The following is a 17,386-nucleotide window of genomic DNA, read 5'->3' on the forward strand; positions in this document are numbered from 1 at the left end:
CCCTAAAACTTACATTTTCAAAGTTTTCCTCAGGCTAAAATGCCTTTATGACTTTCCTCAGGCAGCTCATTGAACTCCCTCAATCCCTGTGGTTGCCTCTTTCTCTGTGATGCCTCACGTTACTCTACCATCGGTGGATGTGGTGCGCTGAATTTGCTTCCTCATTGGATTACTTTCACTAACAGTTAGTCTAAGCAGGGGCCGAATCAGGTCATTTTATGCAGGCCAAGTATAAACCAAAAACATAGATCACAAAAGTAGAGATACAAGAACCAATGACAAAACTTCATAAGTGTGAATAAAATGTAATAACTTAGGAAAGGATATGTAACTAAATAACATGTAATGAAGAAATAGCCTGTGTCCTACAGTACTGCTGGGAGTCAAAGGTAATTCTCCAATAGTTCTTCTTGTAAACATATGGGGGAGGTGAACTGTGGAGGAATTTGGCCAACCGGGTCGGGCAGGCTATAGAATTGCATGTCTGTATTGCTTAATGCCTTGATCAGCAGAGAATTGTGGTGCTACCCTTTAGCCTACTGTCCTCTAGTCTATTTCTGTACACCACCAGGTGACCTGACTTAATTGTGGAAGAAAATTCTGAATAAAGGGTTAAAATATCTGAACGGTTAACACCCTGCACCTTCCTTTAATTAGCAACTTGCCCAGTGCTGATCTTAGTGCATAAAACAGCAGCACAAACAAGATGGAGACAGTGAAGGTCAAAATTGTAGAGAGGACTCTGTGGGCAGTCCAATTAATGGCAATTAAACAGTGTGTATAGTTTTCCTTCACCTGTCTGGTTCTAACATATAAAACAAATTATACTTTTAATGACTTATTGGATCTTCAATGAACTTCCTTTATATCAAAAATAAAGACTCACCATTTGTCCAGGGCTCTTAGCACACTTCCAATAATCTACCTTAGTTTCAAGGATATTTTGACAACCTTTTTCTGTGTGTTGTCGACAGGAAAGAGACTGTCCGTGGCATTTTCATGGGAATTGATAGACACACAGGATTGATTTTTATAGCTTTGGCTGATGTAAGTGACTTTCTGTGTGCATGTATAAACTTAAAAAAGCTGTGACTATTGTCCATTGGAAGACTTGACAATCGCACCGTTAGTCAGTCATTCTTCCCTTATTCATGAACAAAGGTATTCTCGAGTCACTTTGAAGTCTGTGTCCAATTTATTAGTAACCAACTTTAATTGAAATTCCTCAGCAAATTAATTTCCCTAACAAAAACAGAGTCCAAGTGGAAAAGATTGCTCACTGTATCCGGGCCTCTTTGTCACAAATTTCCCTGTAACTTTTTTTTGATTAATTCTCAGAAAGTATGTGGATTATTGTTTCCTAACCCATCTCATGGAAAAAAATAGTTACCACAATCAGATTCGTAAATCTTATTCCCCCCCATTGGGCAGTACGGTAGTGTAGAGGTTAGCTGGATGCCTTACAATATAGATGACCTGTGTTTACTTCCTGCTGCTGCTCGTAAGGAATTTATATGTTCTCCCTGTGAACTGTGTGGGTTTCCTCCAGGTGCTCCGGTTTCCTCCCACAGTCCAGAGACGTAGCAGCTGGTAGGTTAATTAGTTACTGTAGATTGCCCTGTGATTAGGCTCAGATTAAATCAAAGGGTTGTTGGATGGTGTGGCTCGAAGGACCAGAAGGGCCTATTCCGTGCCTTATCACAATAAATAAAATAAATAAATGAATTTCTTAATAGCAACTTATATAAATATGCACTATTTATGAAACTGATTGCTGTATCAAATCACTTTCAAATGCAAAACATAACATAAAAGGTAAAAAATTAAAATTTGTCACATGTAATATCTCATAAAATGCATGAAACTAGTAACACATGTTGTGCTTCAAGAATATTATTTCAGAAAGGTTCAAGTGTTTACGCTACATCTTGAGGAGATTACTGGGATTGAACAGAAAGCAAGTACATGTTCTTTTAATTAAAATAAATTGCAGCAACAATCAACCCATTGCACACATCTGTTTACTCCATGAAGAGCTCCAAAGTATCATGGCATGCATGTCATTGTGTGCCTTTATGTAAAGGTTACATCAGCCCTTTGCACTTCTCATTTGTTTGATGGGAAGAAAGAGACATCTACACAAGCATTCCAAAATCTGCAAAGGTTTATTGGACTCTGAAGCAAAACATACTTCAAATGCCTTTTAAACTATATGTGATTTAAGCAAATTTGGGAAAAAAAAACATTCATCAAGCCCAGGCTGACTCATGAATACACCAGCTGGGATCAACTTATGGCATGCAGACCCCTCAAATGTCAATTGACTTTCAATTGTTTTAAAACAGAATGCTGCAATGTGTAAGTAAATAACAAATAATACCAATTGAATATTTTGTTTATTTATTATTAATTAGCAATACAAGCACTTCTGGCCCTTTGAACTGCACAGCCCAGAAACCCCCGCAACCCCGGATTAACCCTAACCTAACCACAGGACAATATACAATGAACAATTAACCTCTGTGGTACGTCGTTGAACTGTGGGAGGAAATTGGAGCACTCTGTTGGAAATTAAGGGCAAGGAGTTGTTGAGTTGCATCTCGGCCAGATGGGCTGACAATTCTGTTTTTGTGCTCTGTCTCTCTATAACTGTAGAAGTTACATAAAAGCATAAGAAATAGGAGCAGGAGTAGGCCGTCTGGCCCGTCGAGCCTGCTCCGCCATTCAATAAGATCATGGCTGATCTGGCCATGGGCTCATCTCCACCTACCTGCCTTTTCCCCATAAACCTTAATTCCCCTACTATGCAAATATCTATCTAATCTTGTCTTAAATATATTCACTGAGGTAGCCTCCACTGCTTCGTTGGGCAGAGAATTCCACAGATTCACCCCTCTTTGGGAAAAGCAGTTCCTCCTCATTTCCATCCTAGATTTACTCCCCAGAATCTTGAGGCCACATCCTCTAATTTGAGTCTCACCTGCCAGTGGAAACAATTTTGCTGCCTCTATCTTATCTAGTTTATATTTCTATAAGATCTCTGCTCATCCTTCTGAATTCCAGCAAGTATAGTCCCAGGTGACTCAATGTCTCCTCATAGTCTTCATCTCTGGAATCAACCTGTTGAACCTCCTCTGCACCACCTCCAAAGCCAGTGTATCCTTCCTCAAGCAAGGAGACCAGAACTGAATGCACTACTCCAGGTGCGGCCTCACCAGTACCTTATACAGTTGCTTTTAAATTCAACCCTTCTAGCAATGAAGGCCAACATTCTATTTGCATTCTTGATAGTCTGCTGCACTTGCAAACCAACCTTTTGCGATAGTGGTGTAGGAGACTGGAGAAAAAGGGAGAAAGAGGAGGCAAGTCATGATATTCCCTTTTGCCGTCAGATTTCTAAATAGAACATGAATGCATGCACATTACATGGTTCAGTGCAGGGTAAAAATGAATGTAAGCATCTGCACCAGCTGAACTGCATTGGATTTAGGTTGGTAAGGATGGTTTTTGGGACAGAGAGGGGTGTTACGGGTTAGGCCACTGCTCAGGGATGTGAAGAATGTGAGGTTAGGTCAGTGTCTAAGTATCTGCTCTTCATTTGAAGGCCAGCAACAAGGTTGTGGGATATCCGTGGTCAATGTTAGATATCAGAATTGCTAGAGGTGGACGAGGGAGGTCAGTGAGTTGCTGACAGGTTCCAGACTTCAAGTTCCATGCAGGCAGAAGGAGTGAGCTTCCCCAGAGTTCGTGAATCAGTGAGACTAGAGTTTGAGGTCTGGTGTTCAGGCTTCCATCATTGGCGAGTCCAGAGTTTGAGGCCTAATGTCTGGTGATTGCTGTGACCGGAGATCGATGCTGAGGATGAAGAACCAAGGTTCAAATCAGAAGTCTAGAAATCGAGGCCTGTTGACCAAAGCTGAGTCTCCAGCCTCTGCAAGTCGCTGGAGAAGTTGAAGCCGAATGTCTACAGGCCCGAGTCCAAGTCTATTGAAAGTTGGAGGCCAAAGAAGATAGCCTGTTCTGGGGTCAAACGACTGTGTATGTGTGTGGGCGAATGGGACTTATTTCGCTGCTGCCATCAGGAGGAAGGTACAGTTGCCTCAAGACCCACACCACCAGGTTCAGGGACAGTTATTACCCTTCCACCAGAGGGGATAACTTCATCCAGCTTCACTCAACTCATCACTGAACTGTTCCCACAAGCTATGGGCTCAATTTCAAGGATTCTACATCTCATGTTCTTGATACTTAATGTTATTTACTGTATTCATTATTATTATTTTCTTTCTGTATTTGCACAGTTTGTTGTCTTTTGCACGCTGGTTGTCTGTCTTGTCTGCGCAGTCTTTCATTGACTCTATTGTGTTTCTTTGTACTTACTGTGAATGCCTGCAAGAAAATGAATCTCTGGGGTTGCATACGGTGACAGATATGTACTTTGATAATAAATTTACTTTGAACTCTGCTATTGTGCTGCTGCATGCCATGCTCTGTATTGCTCTGCCAAGCATTGTGGGCATGTTATCTTGGCGTTGGAATGTGTGGCAACATTTGCAGACTGACCCCAGCACATCCTCAGGTGTGTTGGCTGTTAATGCAAGTGAAGCATTTAACTGTGCATGTGATAACTAAATCTAAATCTTGATTTAAGGACAGGACAGGGATACTATCTGGGCCAGATGCTTTTCTTGGGCTCACACTCTGGAAGACTGATTTTAAGTCCATGTCAGTTTAATGCACAGGAAGCCATCAGGATAGGTGGTGACATTCCTATCCCCTTTCCATCAAAACAAATGCAGGATATATTAAACTCATAGGGAAGGGATGCGCAGCTAGCGCACCACCTGACTTCACTCTGTTGCCTGTTAGAGCATGCAAGTCCTGCCATAATTAACAGTTTGGGACTTTGCTTCAGACTGGCATTGTCTCCTGGCATCTCTGTTAGCCTTACAGAGTTCTTACCCTGATTTCTTGTAAAGGTGAGTGTTACCTTATGTAAACGCTGCAACCCTGGACTTTAGCAGAGTGGATCTCCCGGATCTTCAGTGGGCTGCATTAAGCAAGGCCAGAGATACGTCCACTTCATGTAGGTACCAAAGAAAACTGACAGGTGCTGAGATTGCTGTTGCTGCAAATGTCCTGGTGCTGCTTTGGACTGTGTACTTGAGTTTACAATGAAATAAGGCTTTACTTTAAAACAGGGAGCAGGAGACAACAAAGACCATAAAATATAGGAGGCAGAAGTAGGCCATTAGGCCCATCGAGTTACCTTTGCCAATTCATCATGGCTGATTCATTTTTTTCTCTCAGTCCTAATTCGTGCCTTCTCCCCATATTCTCTCACACCCTGACCAATTAAGAATCTATCAGCCTCTGCCTTAAATATACACTAAAAACCTGTTCTCCACAGCTGCCTCTGGCAACAGATTCCAGACATTCACCACTCTCTGGCTAGAGAAATTCCTCCTCATTGCCATTCGAAAAGGATGCCCTTCTTTTCTGAGGCTGTGTGCTAAGGCCTTAGACTCTCCCACCTGAAGAAACATCCTCTCCAACAAAGTGGCTGGTTTGACATTTGGAAGTTACAGAAAATGTCTTTAGGGTAATACTGGTGCTCATTGAACACTTTGATTGTTGCTAACTCTTTGTTCTGAAGAAATCATTTTGGATGTGAGATGATCGTAGCTTTTATGAAAACCTGCACAAAATGAAAGGCCCTGTATTCATGTCTACCAGCAGTTTGAAGGCACAGACATTTGAGAGTTTGAGTTAGTGAGGCCAAGTGGCTAGCAGTGGTTTGTGGTTCTATAATAAAGCTCAGTTTCCAGTGTGCATCCTGACAAGTATGGAGAGTCCAAAATAATATCACGGCAAGTGAACTTTGCATTCATAATGCAACCTTAAGTACCTGTTTGACATCTGTAAAACAGTGATGTCTGGGAAATAAGCAGATTAAACATTTTGAATGCTGCATCACTAAGACGAAGGAGTTGGTGGTGGAGTTCAAGAAGGTGATAACCCCCTGCGGTCCCATCTCCATCAAGGGAACTCACCTGGACAACGAACTGGACTGGACTGAAAATACAGAGGTTCTGTACAAGAAGGGACAGAGCCGACTGTACTTCCGGAGGAGGCTCTGGTCATTCAACGTCTGCAGTACTGTGCTGCAGATGTTCTCTGACTCAGTGGTGGCCAGCATTCTATTCTGTGCTGGAGGGTGAGAGCAGCTGATCTCAAAAAAATTGAGAAGCTCATCAGGAAGGCCGGTTCTGTTCTGGGGATGGAATTGGAGTCCTTGGTAACAGTGTCAGAGAGAAGGATCTGCAGAAGCTTTGGAGCATTATTGACAATCCCTCTCACCCCCTTCATGACATACTGGACAAACAGAGGAACACCACTGAACGCCACAAGAGATCCTTTCTCCTTGTGGTTATAAGACTCGACAACTTCTCCTCCTTAAGAATATAAGTACATGGTTTCATTGAACATCTGTATTTTGCACTATTACTTTTTAATGCACATTTTGTATTTTTTCCATATATCAATGTTTGCATTTCATATTTTAAAGTGTGCAATTCTGACTGAGCAACCTTACAACAATAATTTCCTTCAGGATAAATAAAGTTTTATCTTATCTTATCATTGTCCTAAAGTTACATAATACATAGTGTGTAATATGTGTCAGACAGCATCTAAAATTTAGAATAATATCATGAAGGGAACTAGGACAGAGAGCTACAATACACATCACTTCTATTTTTACATAAAATGTTTCAAAAATATGGAAAGTTTAAAATTACCCTTGTAATGAATGAAAAGAACTGTCCCATTATGTATCAGAACAAGGCCTATTGTCATTCTCCATCATTGCTGGTACCTGGCACCAACCAACTTTTGCTCTGCCTTCAGTTGTTATTCTCATTAGTGAGTTGCATAACCTACGACCCTGAGAAAACAGATGTGGTGTAAAGATGAACGGGAACATGTGGCACCACATAGTAAAAGGGTTTTGAATTTCATGTACGTAGTTGGATTGGAGACAGGTATATTACTGTAGCTGTGGGAGTAGATTTTTTACTATTGCAGAAGGAATCTAAAGGACGCCATTCTGAATACAGTCAAGGTTAGTGAATACATTTCAGGGAAGATTTATATTGAATGCAGTACATGCAGCGGTGTTGGAAGATGCTGCTGTGCCCTTTCCTTTGCACGTGAAGCAGATCCTGTCTTCTATTTATTTATTGAGCTACAGCACAGAATAGGCCCTAATGGCCTCTCAAGCCACACCGCCCAGCAATCCCCCAAATTAACCCTAGCCTAATCATGGGACAATTTATAACAACCAATTAATCTACCAACCATTACGCCTTTGAAACCAGAGCAATTGTAGGAAACCCATGCGGTCATGGGGAGAACGTACAAACTCCTTGCAGGCAGCGACGGGAATCGAACTTGGATCGCTGGTGCTGATCGCTAACCACTAGACAACCATGACTCAGTACTGACAGAATTGAGTGTTCCCTATTCTCCAAAATAAGGAATTAAAGCAGGAGTAGGCTATATCCCCCTTGAGTTTATTCAGCCACAGAATAAAACGATTGGTAATTAACCACTGTTTTGAGTCCCACTTTTCTCCCTACTTGTCAAACGTTCATAAGGATCAAAGGTCTGTCTCTCTTGGCCTTGAACAGTTTCCACAGCTTTCTGGGGTAGAAAATCCCTCTGAGAAAGGAAGTTTCTCCATATTTCTATATGAAACCGATGGTCTCTCGTTTCCAACACCATGACCCCAATTCCAGATTTCCTTACAAGGGGAAACATTTAGGATATATCTGGACAAGTCCCAGCAGAATTTTGCGTACTTCAATAAGATGGCCTCATATTTTCCTCAACTCCGTGACATTATAACTTTAGGAGAACTACAACCTCAGTCAAGAGATAGCTCATCTCAGTCCATGTAAACAGTTACTGTCAGAAAATAATACGAGTTCCCATGTGCTGAAGCAAGTTTAAGCCAATGTTACATTTTGCGTTGTTGCACTTTGTTCAGTCGTAGTGAATCTCTTCCTCATTTGTCACGTACTTTATTATTTGAGATTGGGAATTCAGAGTTTCATTAATTGTCTGTAAAATGAAATTAACTCAGCCATGTAAAGATAGAAGACGTGATGCCCTTGAGTACAGTTAGAAAATCCCAACACTGACTGCAAACCAGGAGCATCCACACCACTGAGTGATAATCAGGAATATCCAGACCACCAATTTTCAGTGAAGATCACCTGGAACTGGCGATAAATTGGTAGTCTCTGAAACATTGGAGCTACTTGTGGAAGCACTGGATTGCTGGCATTAAGCAGTCAGGACACCCGATCGCCCTGTAAATGCCAGGACCAGAAGCCGGCTTTAAATATTGATAGCTTATTAATGATTTCTAATAAAGGAGCAGATGAGTGGTGGGGTGGGGTTTGGGAGGAAGGGGAGATGAACTCATCTGGTGAGTTTTCCTGATTGTCATCTTGAATCTTGCCCCCACTCAAAGACAAATGAGTAATATTTAAATTGTTGGAAACTATTTTTCATTTTTACTTCTAACCTGACCCCTAACTCCCTTCTCTGTCCCCAAAGCCATCCTTACAAACCTAAATCCTATGTAGATCAGCTGGTGCAGGTACTTGCATTTTTTTTTATAACTTCTCGCTACTTCAGTCTAAGTTTCCTACTGATTTAAGATCGGTATCATCCTCGTACATAAGAAAAACAAGGTAAAGTGTCTTAATTATCACCACCGATGGCTCTGACTTCTATCTCCATGAAGCACTTCATGATGTTGGTCGTGGCATGCATCAACTCCAGAAAACCTTGACCGACTGCAATTTGCCTACCACCAAAAACACATCTATGGTAGACACCACTTCCCTGGTCCTACATTCAACTCTGGAGCATTTGGATATAAAAATGCCTACGTTAGACAAATGTTTATTGACAACAGTTCTGCGTTCAATACTATAATCCCAGGCACAGCTTCACCAAATTCCAGACCCTGGGAGTCAATACTTCCTTCTGCATCTGGATCCTTAACTTCCTGACCAACAGACTGCCATCAGCAGTTCCTCTGTCACAATCATCTTCAACACTGGTGATTTACAAGGCTGAGTCCTCCCTACAGGGGTGGCTAACCTATAGGATGAATGCCCAATGTCCATGCAAAAATTTTTTGTTGATATTATACCCCTCGACGCTTTGAAACCCACCCATAATAAAAAGATAGGTAATGACTATCTTCACTGCCAAATGAAGTAATGAGTGTTTCGTTACAACTTGAGATCATTGCGATGTTTTCCCAGGAAACATCTTAGACTGGTTTGGCATCATCTAGACGGCTGCAAGAACATGTGATATTGGATGATACATTTTGAAACACTTACAGAGCTAGTGTACACATCAGTATTTGGATAGTAAATCATTATAATAATATCTAGAAATGATTGTATTTTTCGAATTGCCTTCTTGGAAGACTAATATTAATAATATTTGAACACATTTTCTAAAACTCTTCATTTATTTTAGTCCATCTCTGTTATACTTTTATTCATAGTAAAACAAGAACACACATAAATAAGCAACAGGATTCATCATTTTTCCTTAAAAGAGTCCATAATTATTGCTACATACTCATGAGTCAATGATGATCTCTGCTCAAAGATACCATGGCATGCGAGAGATTTTTGTTAAAGTTTATCACTAATTTGGGCACACACTCTCAGAAAGCTTTACCACTCTGGCCCTGTACACTCACTACTGCATGGCTAGTTTGCGCTCTAGATCCACCTACCAGTTTGCAGATGAAGCCACTGTAACGGGCCATATCTCAAATAACAACGAGTCAGAGTACAGGTAAGAAATAGAGAGTTTAGTGTCATGGCGTAATGACAACACCCTTTCCCTCTATGTCAGGTTAACAAAAGAGCTTGTTATTGATTTCAGTGCACTTGCACCTGAAAAACATTGATGATGCTGAGGTTAAGAGGGCTGAGAACTTCAGTTCCTCGGAGAGAATGCCACTAATGTCTATCATGACCCAAATCGTATCTACTTCTAAAGGAGGGTAAGGAAACTTGGCATGTCCTCTTTGACCCTCAAGTACCATAGAAAGCACCTTATCTGGATGCATCATGGCTGGCTATGGCAACAATTATTTCATTCTCCTCTACACTTGTGTACTGGAAATGACATTAAACAGTCTTGAATCCTAAATCCTGAAACTGCTCTGCCTGTGATTGCAGAAAACTGCAGAGAGCTGTAGACACAGCTGAGCTCATGCAGAAACCACCGCCTCCTTGCATGAACCCGCCTAAACTTCTCATCACCTTGATAAGCATCATGAATGGCCCCACCAACTCCAGAAATTCACACTTCTCTCCTCTCCGAAAATACAAAAGCTTGTAAGCACCTAACAGTAGAATCAGGGACAACTTCTAACCCACTATTATAAGATTATTGAATGGCTACCTGGTACGATAGGATGGATTCTTGACCTCACAATCTACATCATTATGATCTTGCACTGCACTTTCTCTGTAACTGCTGCTATCAGGAGAAAGGTATGGGAGCCTCAGGACTCACACCACCAGGTTTACCCCTTAATCATCAGCTCTGAAACAAAACGGGGTCACTTCACTCAATACACACAAAATGCTGGTGGAACGCAGCAGGCCAGGCAGCATCTATAGGGAGAAGCACTGTTGACCTTTCGGGCCGAGACCCAACATTTGAAATCTCTTACTATCTTTCCTTTCAGTTAGTCCTGACGAAGGCCCAAAACTTCGACAGCGCTTCTCCCTATAGATGCTGCCTGGCCTGCTGTGTTCCACCAGCATTTTGTGTGTGTTGCTTGAATTTCCAGCATCTGCAGATTTCCTCATGTTCACTTCACTCAACTTCACTTCCCCGTCATTTAACTTTTCCCACAACCTATGGACTCACTTTCAAGGGCTCTTCATTTCATGTTCTTGATATTTATTGCTTGTTTATTTAGTTATTATTTTTATTTATTATTATTACTTTCTTTTTGGCATTTGCATAGTTTGTTGTCTTGCTGCCGTCTTTAGGAAGAAGGTAAAGGAAGCTCAGGACCCACACCACCAAGTTCAGGAACAGTTATTACCCCTCAACCATCAGGCTCTTGAATCAAAGGGGATAACTTCACTCAACTTTACTCCCCCCATCATTGAAATGGTCCTACAACTTATGGACTCACTTTAAAGTACTCTTTATCTCATGCTCTCAATATTTATTGCTTATTTATTTATTATTATTAACTTTTTATTTTGGTATTTGAACGGTTTGTTGCCTTTTGCACACTGGTTAAATGCCCAAGTTGTTACAATCTTTCCTTGTTTCTATAATGATTATATATTCTATTATGAATTTATTGAGTTTGCCCACAAGAAAATGAATCTCAGGTTTGTGTATGATGACATGTATGTACTTTGATAATAAACTTACTTTAAAATTTATTCTGTACTCTGTTGTTGGTTTACCTCAGTTATTGTTTCACCTTATTTTACCACCTCAATACATTGTTGTGATGTATTAAATGGTATGAAGACAATTTCTTCCACTGTACCTCGATACAATAACGAGTCAATTTATCATTTCAACAGTAATTATTGGAGAAAAGTCCATTGACCTCCTTATCAAGGACAATGCCAAAAATACACACTGCAAACCTCATCTGCATACATTCTGTCCAGCATCAAAGGTTCATTATTTCACTACATACAACTCCTTACATCAGAAGCATGGAAACTAGGTGCAGTATTAAACAGTATAACACAGTACAGGATCCTCAGCTCACGATGTTGTGACGATGTTTTAACTTACTCAAAGATCAGCTTAATGCTTCTTTCACTTGTCTTTCAACCCTTTGCCTGTTGCTTAAATGTTCCTAATGTATCTACCTCTACCACTGTCCCTGGTAGCACATCCCATGCACACACCTCTCTATGTAAGAAATCTTCCTCTGACTTTATGCTATACTTTCCTCCAATCACTTTAAAATTATTCCCTCTCATATTAGCCATTTCCACCCTGGGAAAAAGGTCCTCACTATCCACTCTATCTGTGCCTCTTATCATCTTATACACCTCTATCAAGCCACTTCTCATCCTGCTTCACTTTGAAGAGAAAAGCCCTAGCTTGCTCAACCCAGCCTCATAAGACAACAGCATCCTCAAAAATCTCCTTTGCATCCTCTCTAAAACTTCCATGTCCTTAAATTGAGGCGAACAGAACTGAGCACAATACTCCAAGCAAGACACATAGAATGCTGCAGGAACTCAGCAGGCCAAGCTGCATCTAGGGAAAAGAAAAAAACAATCAGATTCCCTCTTTTCAGGCCTTTTTATCTCTTTCACATCTTCCCAGCCCTTTACCACACCCTTCCTCCTTCACTGGTTTCGCCTATCACCTACCACCGATCACATCTTCCTCTCCTCCCCCCATGTTCTTGCCCTAACATCTCATCTTCCTTTCCAGTCCTGAAGAAGGGTCTTGGCCTGAAACATCAACTGTTGACTCTTCAACATAGATGTTGCCTGGCCTGCTGAGCTTGTGTGTGCTGCTTGGATTTCCGGCTTCTGCAGATTTTCTCCTCATGATACTCCAAGTGTGGATTTATAGGGTTGCAACATTACCTCATAGACCTTGAACTCAGTAGTCCCCCACATAAGTAAGACCAACACACACACCATACGTGTTCTCAATCACCCCATCAACCTGCACAGCAGCTTTGAAGGATCCATGTCTGACTGGAATCAGCATTGACTTTCTGTGCTACTCTCTGAAAGGTATACTTCACATTCTTCTGCTCCATTGGATATATTCCATAAACATTTTTCTTTTACTGTGTGTGTGTGTGTGTGGATCAAACATTGATAGATGATGGGTTTTCTTTAAAAGTTTGTTTTGTGTGTGGTCATTTATTCAGTGGATTCCCACCAAAGGTAGACTGACATGGAATGGTTTCCCAGAAAGACATCAAATATTTTGGTTAACAAAGTTCCTACATATCTTTGTGTTTATTCTCACAAATAAATGTGAACAATAAGAGCTTAATACATCCACTCGAATCATTTTGTAAACAATACAAAATTTTAAATCTTAAAATTTTCCACCAAGCTAAGCAACGTGTATTAACAATTTACCTGTCCCTTAGGACTTGTTTTTTGTTGATCAATACCCACTGTTGACAGGCATCTATATTAGACTTACCATAGCAGGTCCTTCCATTCTTTCCCAGAGAGTAACCAGCATAACAACTGCAGACAGGCATCCCTCCAATCAGTGCACAGCTTTGGTCGCAATTCATGTTCAGACATGAGGGTGGGTTTCCTGTAAAAGCAATTCACAACTGTGACTTCTTTCAATTACCAAAAGAGAAAAGAACAAGATACTTCATGAGGGAATGTGTGAACGAAGAGCAAAAGATTTTGTGAAACTGTCACACGAAAGGAAGTTGGAAACGAGCTTAAGACCTTCAGTCAAATATTTTCCACAAGGTCTAGTTGATCACTTGTTTGTGTGTTAAACACTCATTGACAAAACCCCAGCCAGCAAAGACTATTAAATGACAGTTAAAATGATGGGTTTTAAAAACCTAATGTTGCAATGAATATATGAGCTTACAGATTCAAACTCTGAGGGAGAAAATAAGAGTGGCAAAAATTAATCAAATAAAGAAGTTATTTGAAACCAAACTTTTCTCCTCTGGTTCCTTAATCACCTCCACCTCCCCATGGTCAAGGCTCACACTTGGTCTACAAATGTACAGGAAAGAAGTTCTTCTCCCTTCAGGTAAAGACTGCAAGGAGGGAGGCCATCAAGATGTGAAAAGTGCCCTCTTGGACACAGCACTTCAGCAGGTTCAGGAAGAGGGATATTATATGCAGAATAAAAAACAGAGACACACATAAAATGTGCTTCTCAGAAGTTAAATGCTCGGATGTATAGAAGTTAAATGCATTGGGATGTATAGAAGCGGTTTCTAGTGAGTTCTGGAGCTGTCTTTTCCAGTATCTCATTGTGAGTTATGTGGACCTTTAAATAACAGTTAAACTTAAAAGGTTAAAGTACAGGGATGTTGCCTAGATTAGACAGCATGGCTTATGAGAGTAGGTTGAGTGAACCTGGCCTTCCCTCCTTGGAGCGACAGAGGATGAGAGGTGACCTGATAGAGGTGTATAAGATGATGAGAGGCATTGATCATGTGAATAGCCAGAGGCTTTCTCTCAGGGCTGAAATGGCTAACATGAGGGGGCATAGTTTTAAGGTGCTTGGAAGTAGGTGCAAGGGGGATGTCAGAGATAAGTTTTTCACACAGAGAGTGGTGGGTGCATGGAATGCACTGCCAGCGAAGGTGTGAGAGGGGAATACAGTAGGGTATTTTAAGAGGTACATGGAGCTTAGAAAAATAGAGGGCTATGTGATAGGGAAATTCTAGGCAGATTCTAAAGTGGGTTGCATGGTCAGCACATTGTGGGCCAAAGGGCCTGTAATGTGTTGTAGATTTCTATATTCTCTGTTATACTCCTTTATGACTGTAACTGACAAATGACAGCTCTATTTAGAAAGTGGGAACTCCATATCCATTGTTGGCCTTCTTAGAAGCCAAGATCATATTCAGCATGCACACTCATGTCCTGTCTTTACAAGTGAAGAATTTAATTATTGTTGTAGATCTTTATTTTATGTTCTCTTATATTTATCTTTTTCATTTAATCCAGTATTTCTTTCCTTCTTTATTTTGCTTTTTACGAAGTATTTCGTGCTGATTACAAATATTCAACTTTGTCTATTTTCTTTAGCTTACCCATATTAAAGTTAGGATTCTCTACATGAAACATCCAGACTACTGCTATAAATAGGAAGAGTCCAAAGTACAGACATTATTTAGTTCCACAAACAAGAGAAAATTTGCAGATGCTGGAAATCCAAGCAATAAAACGCTAGAGCAACTCAGCAGGCCAGGCAGTTTCTATGGAAAAGAGTACAGTCAACGTTTTGGGCTAAGGCCCTTCATCAGGACTGGAGAGAAATAACTTTGTTGATTTCCCTGTTCAAGCAAACCACAGACCACCAGGGCAGCAGATGACCATTCCGCACATCTAATTGGTACCAAAATCAATGAGTCCACGTCTGATCAAAGTTCAAAGTAAATTTATCATCAAAGTATGCATAATTCACTGTGCGCAAGTTGAGATTCATTTTCGGAACACTTCAGAAAGGGCAGAGCAAAGTTATGATGATGCTAAACTCCTTTGTTTGCATCTTCGGAAGCAGCTCTATTTCTATTTTTGATATCTCTTTTTTCTCCTTTCCAAGTTCTTTTGAAGACCTTAACCTGGTGTTACATGCTGAATTTGGATCTTCGCGGGAATGGGCCCTGCTCTCAGGGCTTCTTGATATGCCAAGGACGTGGCCTGGAAGACTCGAGCGCCTTCAGGTGCTGGATTTTCGTGGCTCTGGGGATGGGCTGGTTCTAGGCCGGTGCCCCTGACTGAAGCATTGTGGGAGAACACAGAACATTGGAGTAGCGGGTTAGCTGCTGTGGGCTGTGTGCCCAGAGGGCTGCTCCTGTCTGGGGCTGACTCTCTGGGCGCAGAGCTAAGAAAAAAGTGATGAAACAAACTTTTAACATTGAAAATCAGTGAGTTGTTTGTTCTGCCTCTCCCCTCGCTGTGAAATGGAGACATCTCTTTTTCCCTTATTAGGGAGAGAGAGCGCCTGTGGTATGTCGAATTACTGGGTGAACAAGTAGTCTTGGGGTACTGCAAGCCTGTGTCTTTATTGATGCTTTGCTGCATGCTTGAGTGCTCGGTGGAGGGTGCTGATGATTTTTTTGCTAGTGGGGGTGGGGGTTTGTTGCTTTGTGGTTGCTTGTGTATGGGAGGGAGGAGCTGGGGGGGCTGTGGGGTTCTAACATTTAACTGTCATTCATTCTTTGGGGCACTCTTCTGTTTTCATGGATGTTTGCAAAGAAAAAGAATTTCAGGATGTGTATTATATATATTTCTCTGTCATTAAATGTACCTATTGACCTATTGATTTTCTTGCAGGCATTTACAGGAAAAATAATGAAATACAATGGAATTTACAAAAAAAGCATAGACTGACAAACAACCAATGTGCAAAAGGCAAACTGCAAATAAAATGAGTTGTAAAAATGCCCTTGAAAGGACGTCAGTAGATTGTAATATTAGCTTAGAGTTGTGGTTCATGACATTATCCATACTGGTTCTGGAGTTTGATGGTTGTGTTTCTTTCTGAACATGGTAGCATGGGACCTGATGCAACTTTCTTATGGCATCGCTCCATGTAAATGTACGCAATGGTGGGCAGGGCTTTGCCTGTGATGGACTGGGCTGCATCCATCACTTTCTGTAGTCTTTTCCATTCCTGAGCATTGGTGCTTCCATACCAGGCCATGAGGCAACCAGTTAGGATACTCTCTGCTCTGCACCTATAGAAGTTTATCAAAGCTTTTGATGACATGCAAAATGTGTGCAACTTTGATGAAAGTACAGGTACTGTCATTTCTTCTTTGTGATGACACTTACATGCAGGTCCCTGGATTGATCCTCTGATATATTAACACTAAAAAACGTAAAGCTATTGATGCTCTCAACCTCTTATCTCCTAATGAGGACTGGCTCATTGTCCCCCAGCTTCCTCCTCCTGTAGTTAATAAAGTACATCTATATTCTGTAAACTAACTCCATATTCCCACTATGTTCCATATATACGAAGGCCATTAGTGAAAGGACATTTAATAAATCAGATTTTGATTCAGGTCAAATGCTATTTGATTAGATGCCAGTCTTCAGCAAATCCGATTCACTCCATGGGATATCAAGAAGGGACTGAAAGCACTGAAAAGGGAAGGAAGACGGGAATCAAAATGAGGTGACTCATAGATAAGAATAAGAGAAGGGGCTAGTGAGGAGCCAGAATGTGGAATGGAAAGAGAAATGGGGAAGGGGCAGTAGTTACTAGAAATTAGAGCAATCCACGTTTGTGCCATCGGGTTGAACTCTACAGATGGAATATGAGGTGTTGCTCTCCAATTTGAGAGTGGCCTCCTCGTGATGTAGTTACCCTCCTCTTCTCATCTGCCCATCACCTCCCTCCCTTTCTCTTGTAGCCTACCATCCTTGCTTATCAGATTTCTTCTTCTTCAGCTTTTTATCTTTTACCCCTATCACCCTCCAGCTTCTCACTTCATCCCCCTCGCCCTCACTTGCCCAGCTTGTACCTCTTCCCTTCCCATCTCCTTTCTCTGGCTTCTACCCCCTTCCTTTTCAGTGCTGATGAAGGATCTCAGCACAAA

General features: G+C 41.2%; 1 protein-coding gene across 1 annotated transcript in view; it reads right to left on the minus strand.

The window, feature by feature from the left end:
- LOC132397542 (kielin/chordin-like protein) overlaps nt 1-17,386 on the minus strand; it is a gene marked incomplete at its 5' end in the record, with an annotated part of 349,645 nt that overhangs the window by 215,566 nt on the left and 116,693 nt on the right. Inside the window, one exon of the mRNA XM_059976368.1 lies at nt 13,273-13,392. Coding sequence (XP_059832351.1) covers nt 13,273-13,392 — 120 coding nt within the window. The remainder of the gene's footprint in view (nt 1-13,272; nt 13,393-17,386) is intronic.

The sequence above is a fragment of the Hypanus sabinus genome, chromosome 7 (assembly GCF_030144855.1).
Source record: "Hypanus sabinus isolate sHypSab1 chromosome 7, sHypSab1.hap1, whole genome shotgun sequence".
NCBI lineage: Eukaryota > Metazoa > Chordata > Chondrichthyes > Myliobatiformes > Dasyatidae > Hypanus > Hypanus sabinus.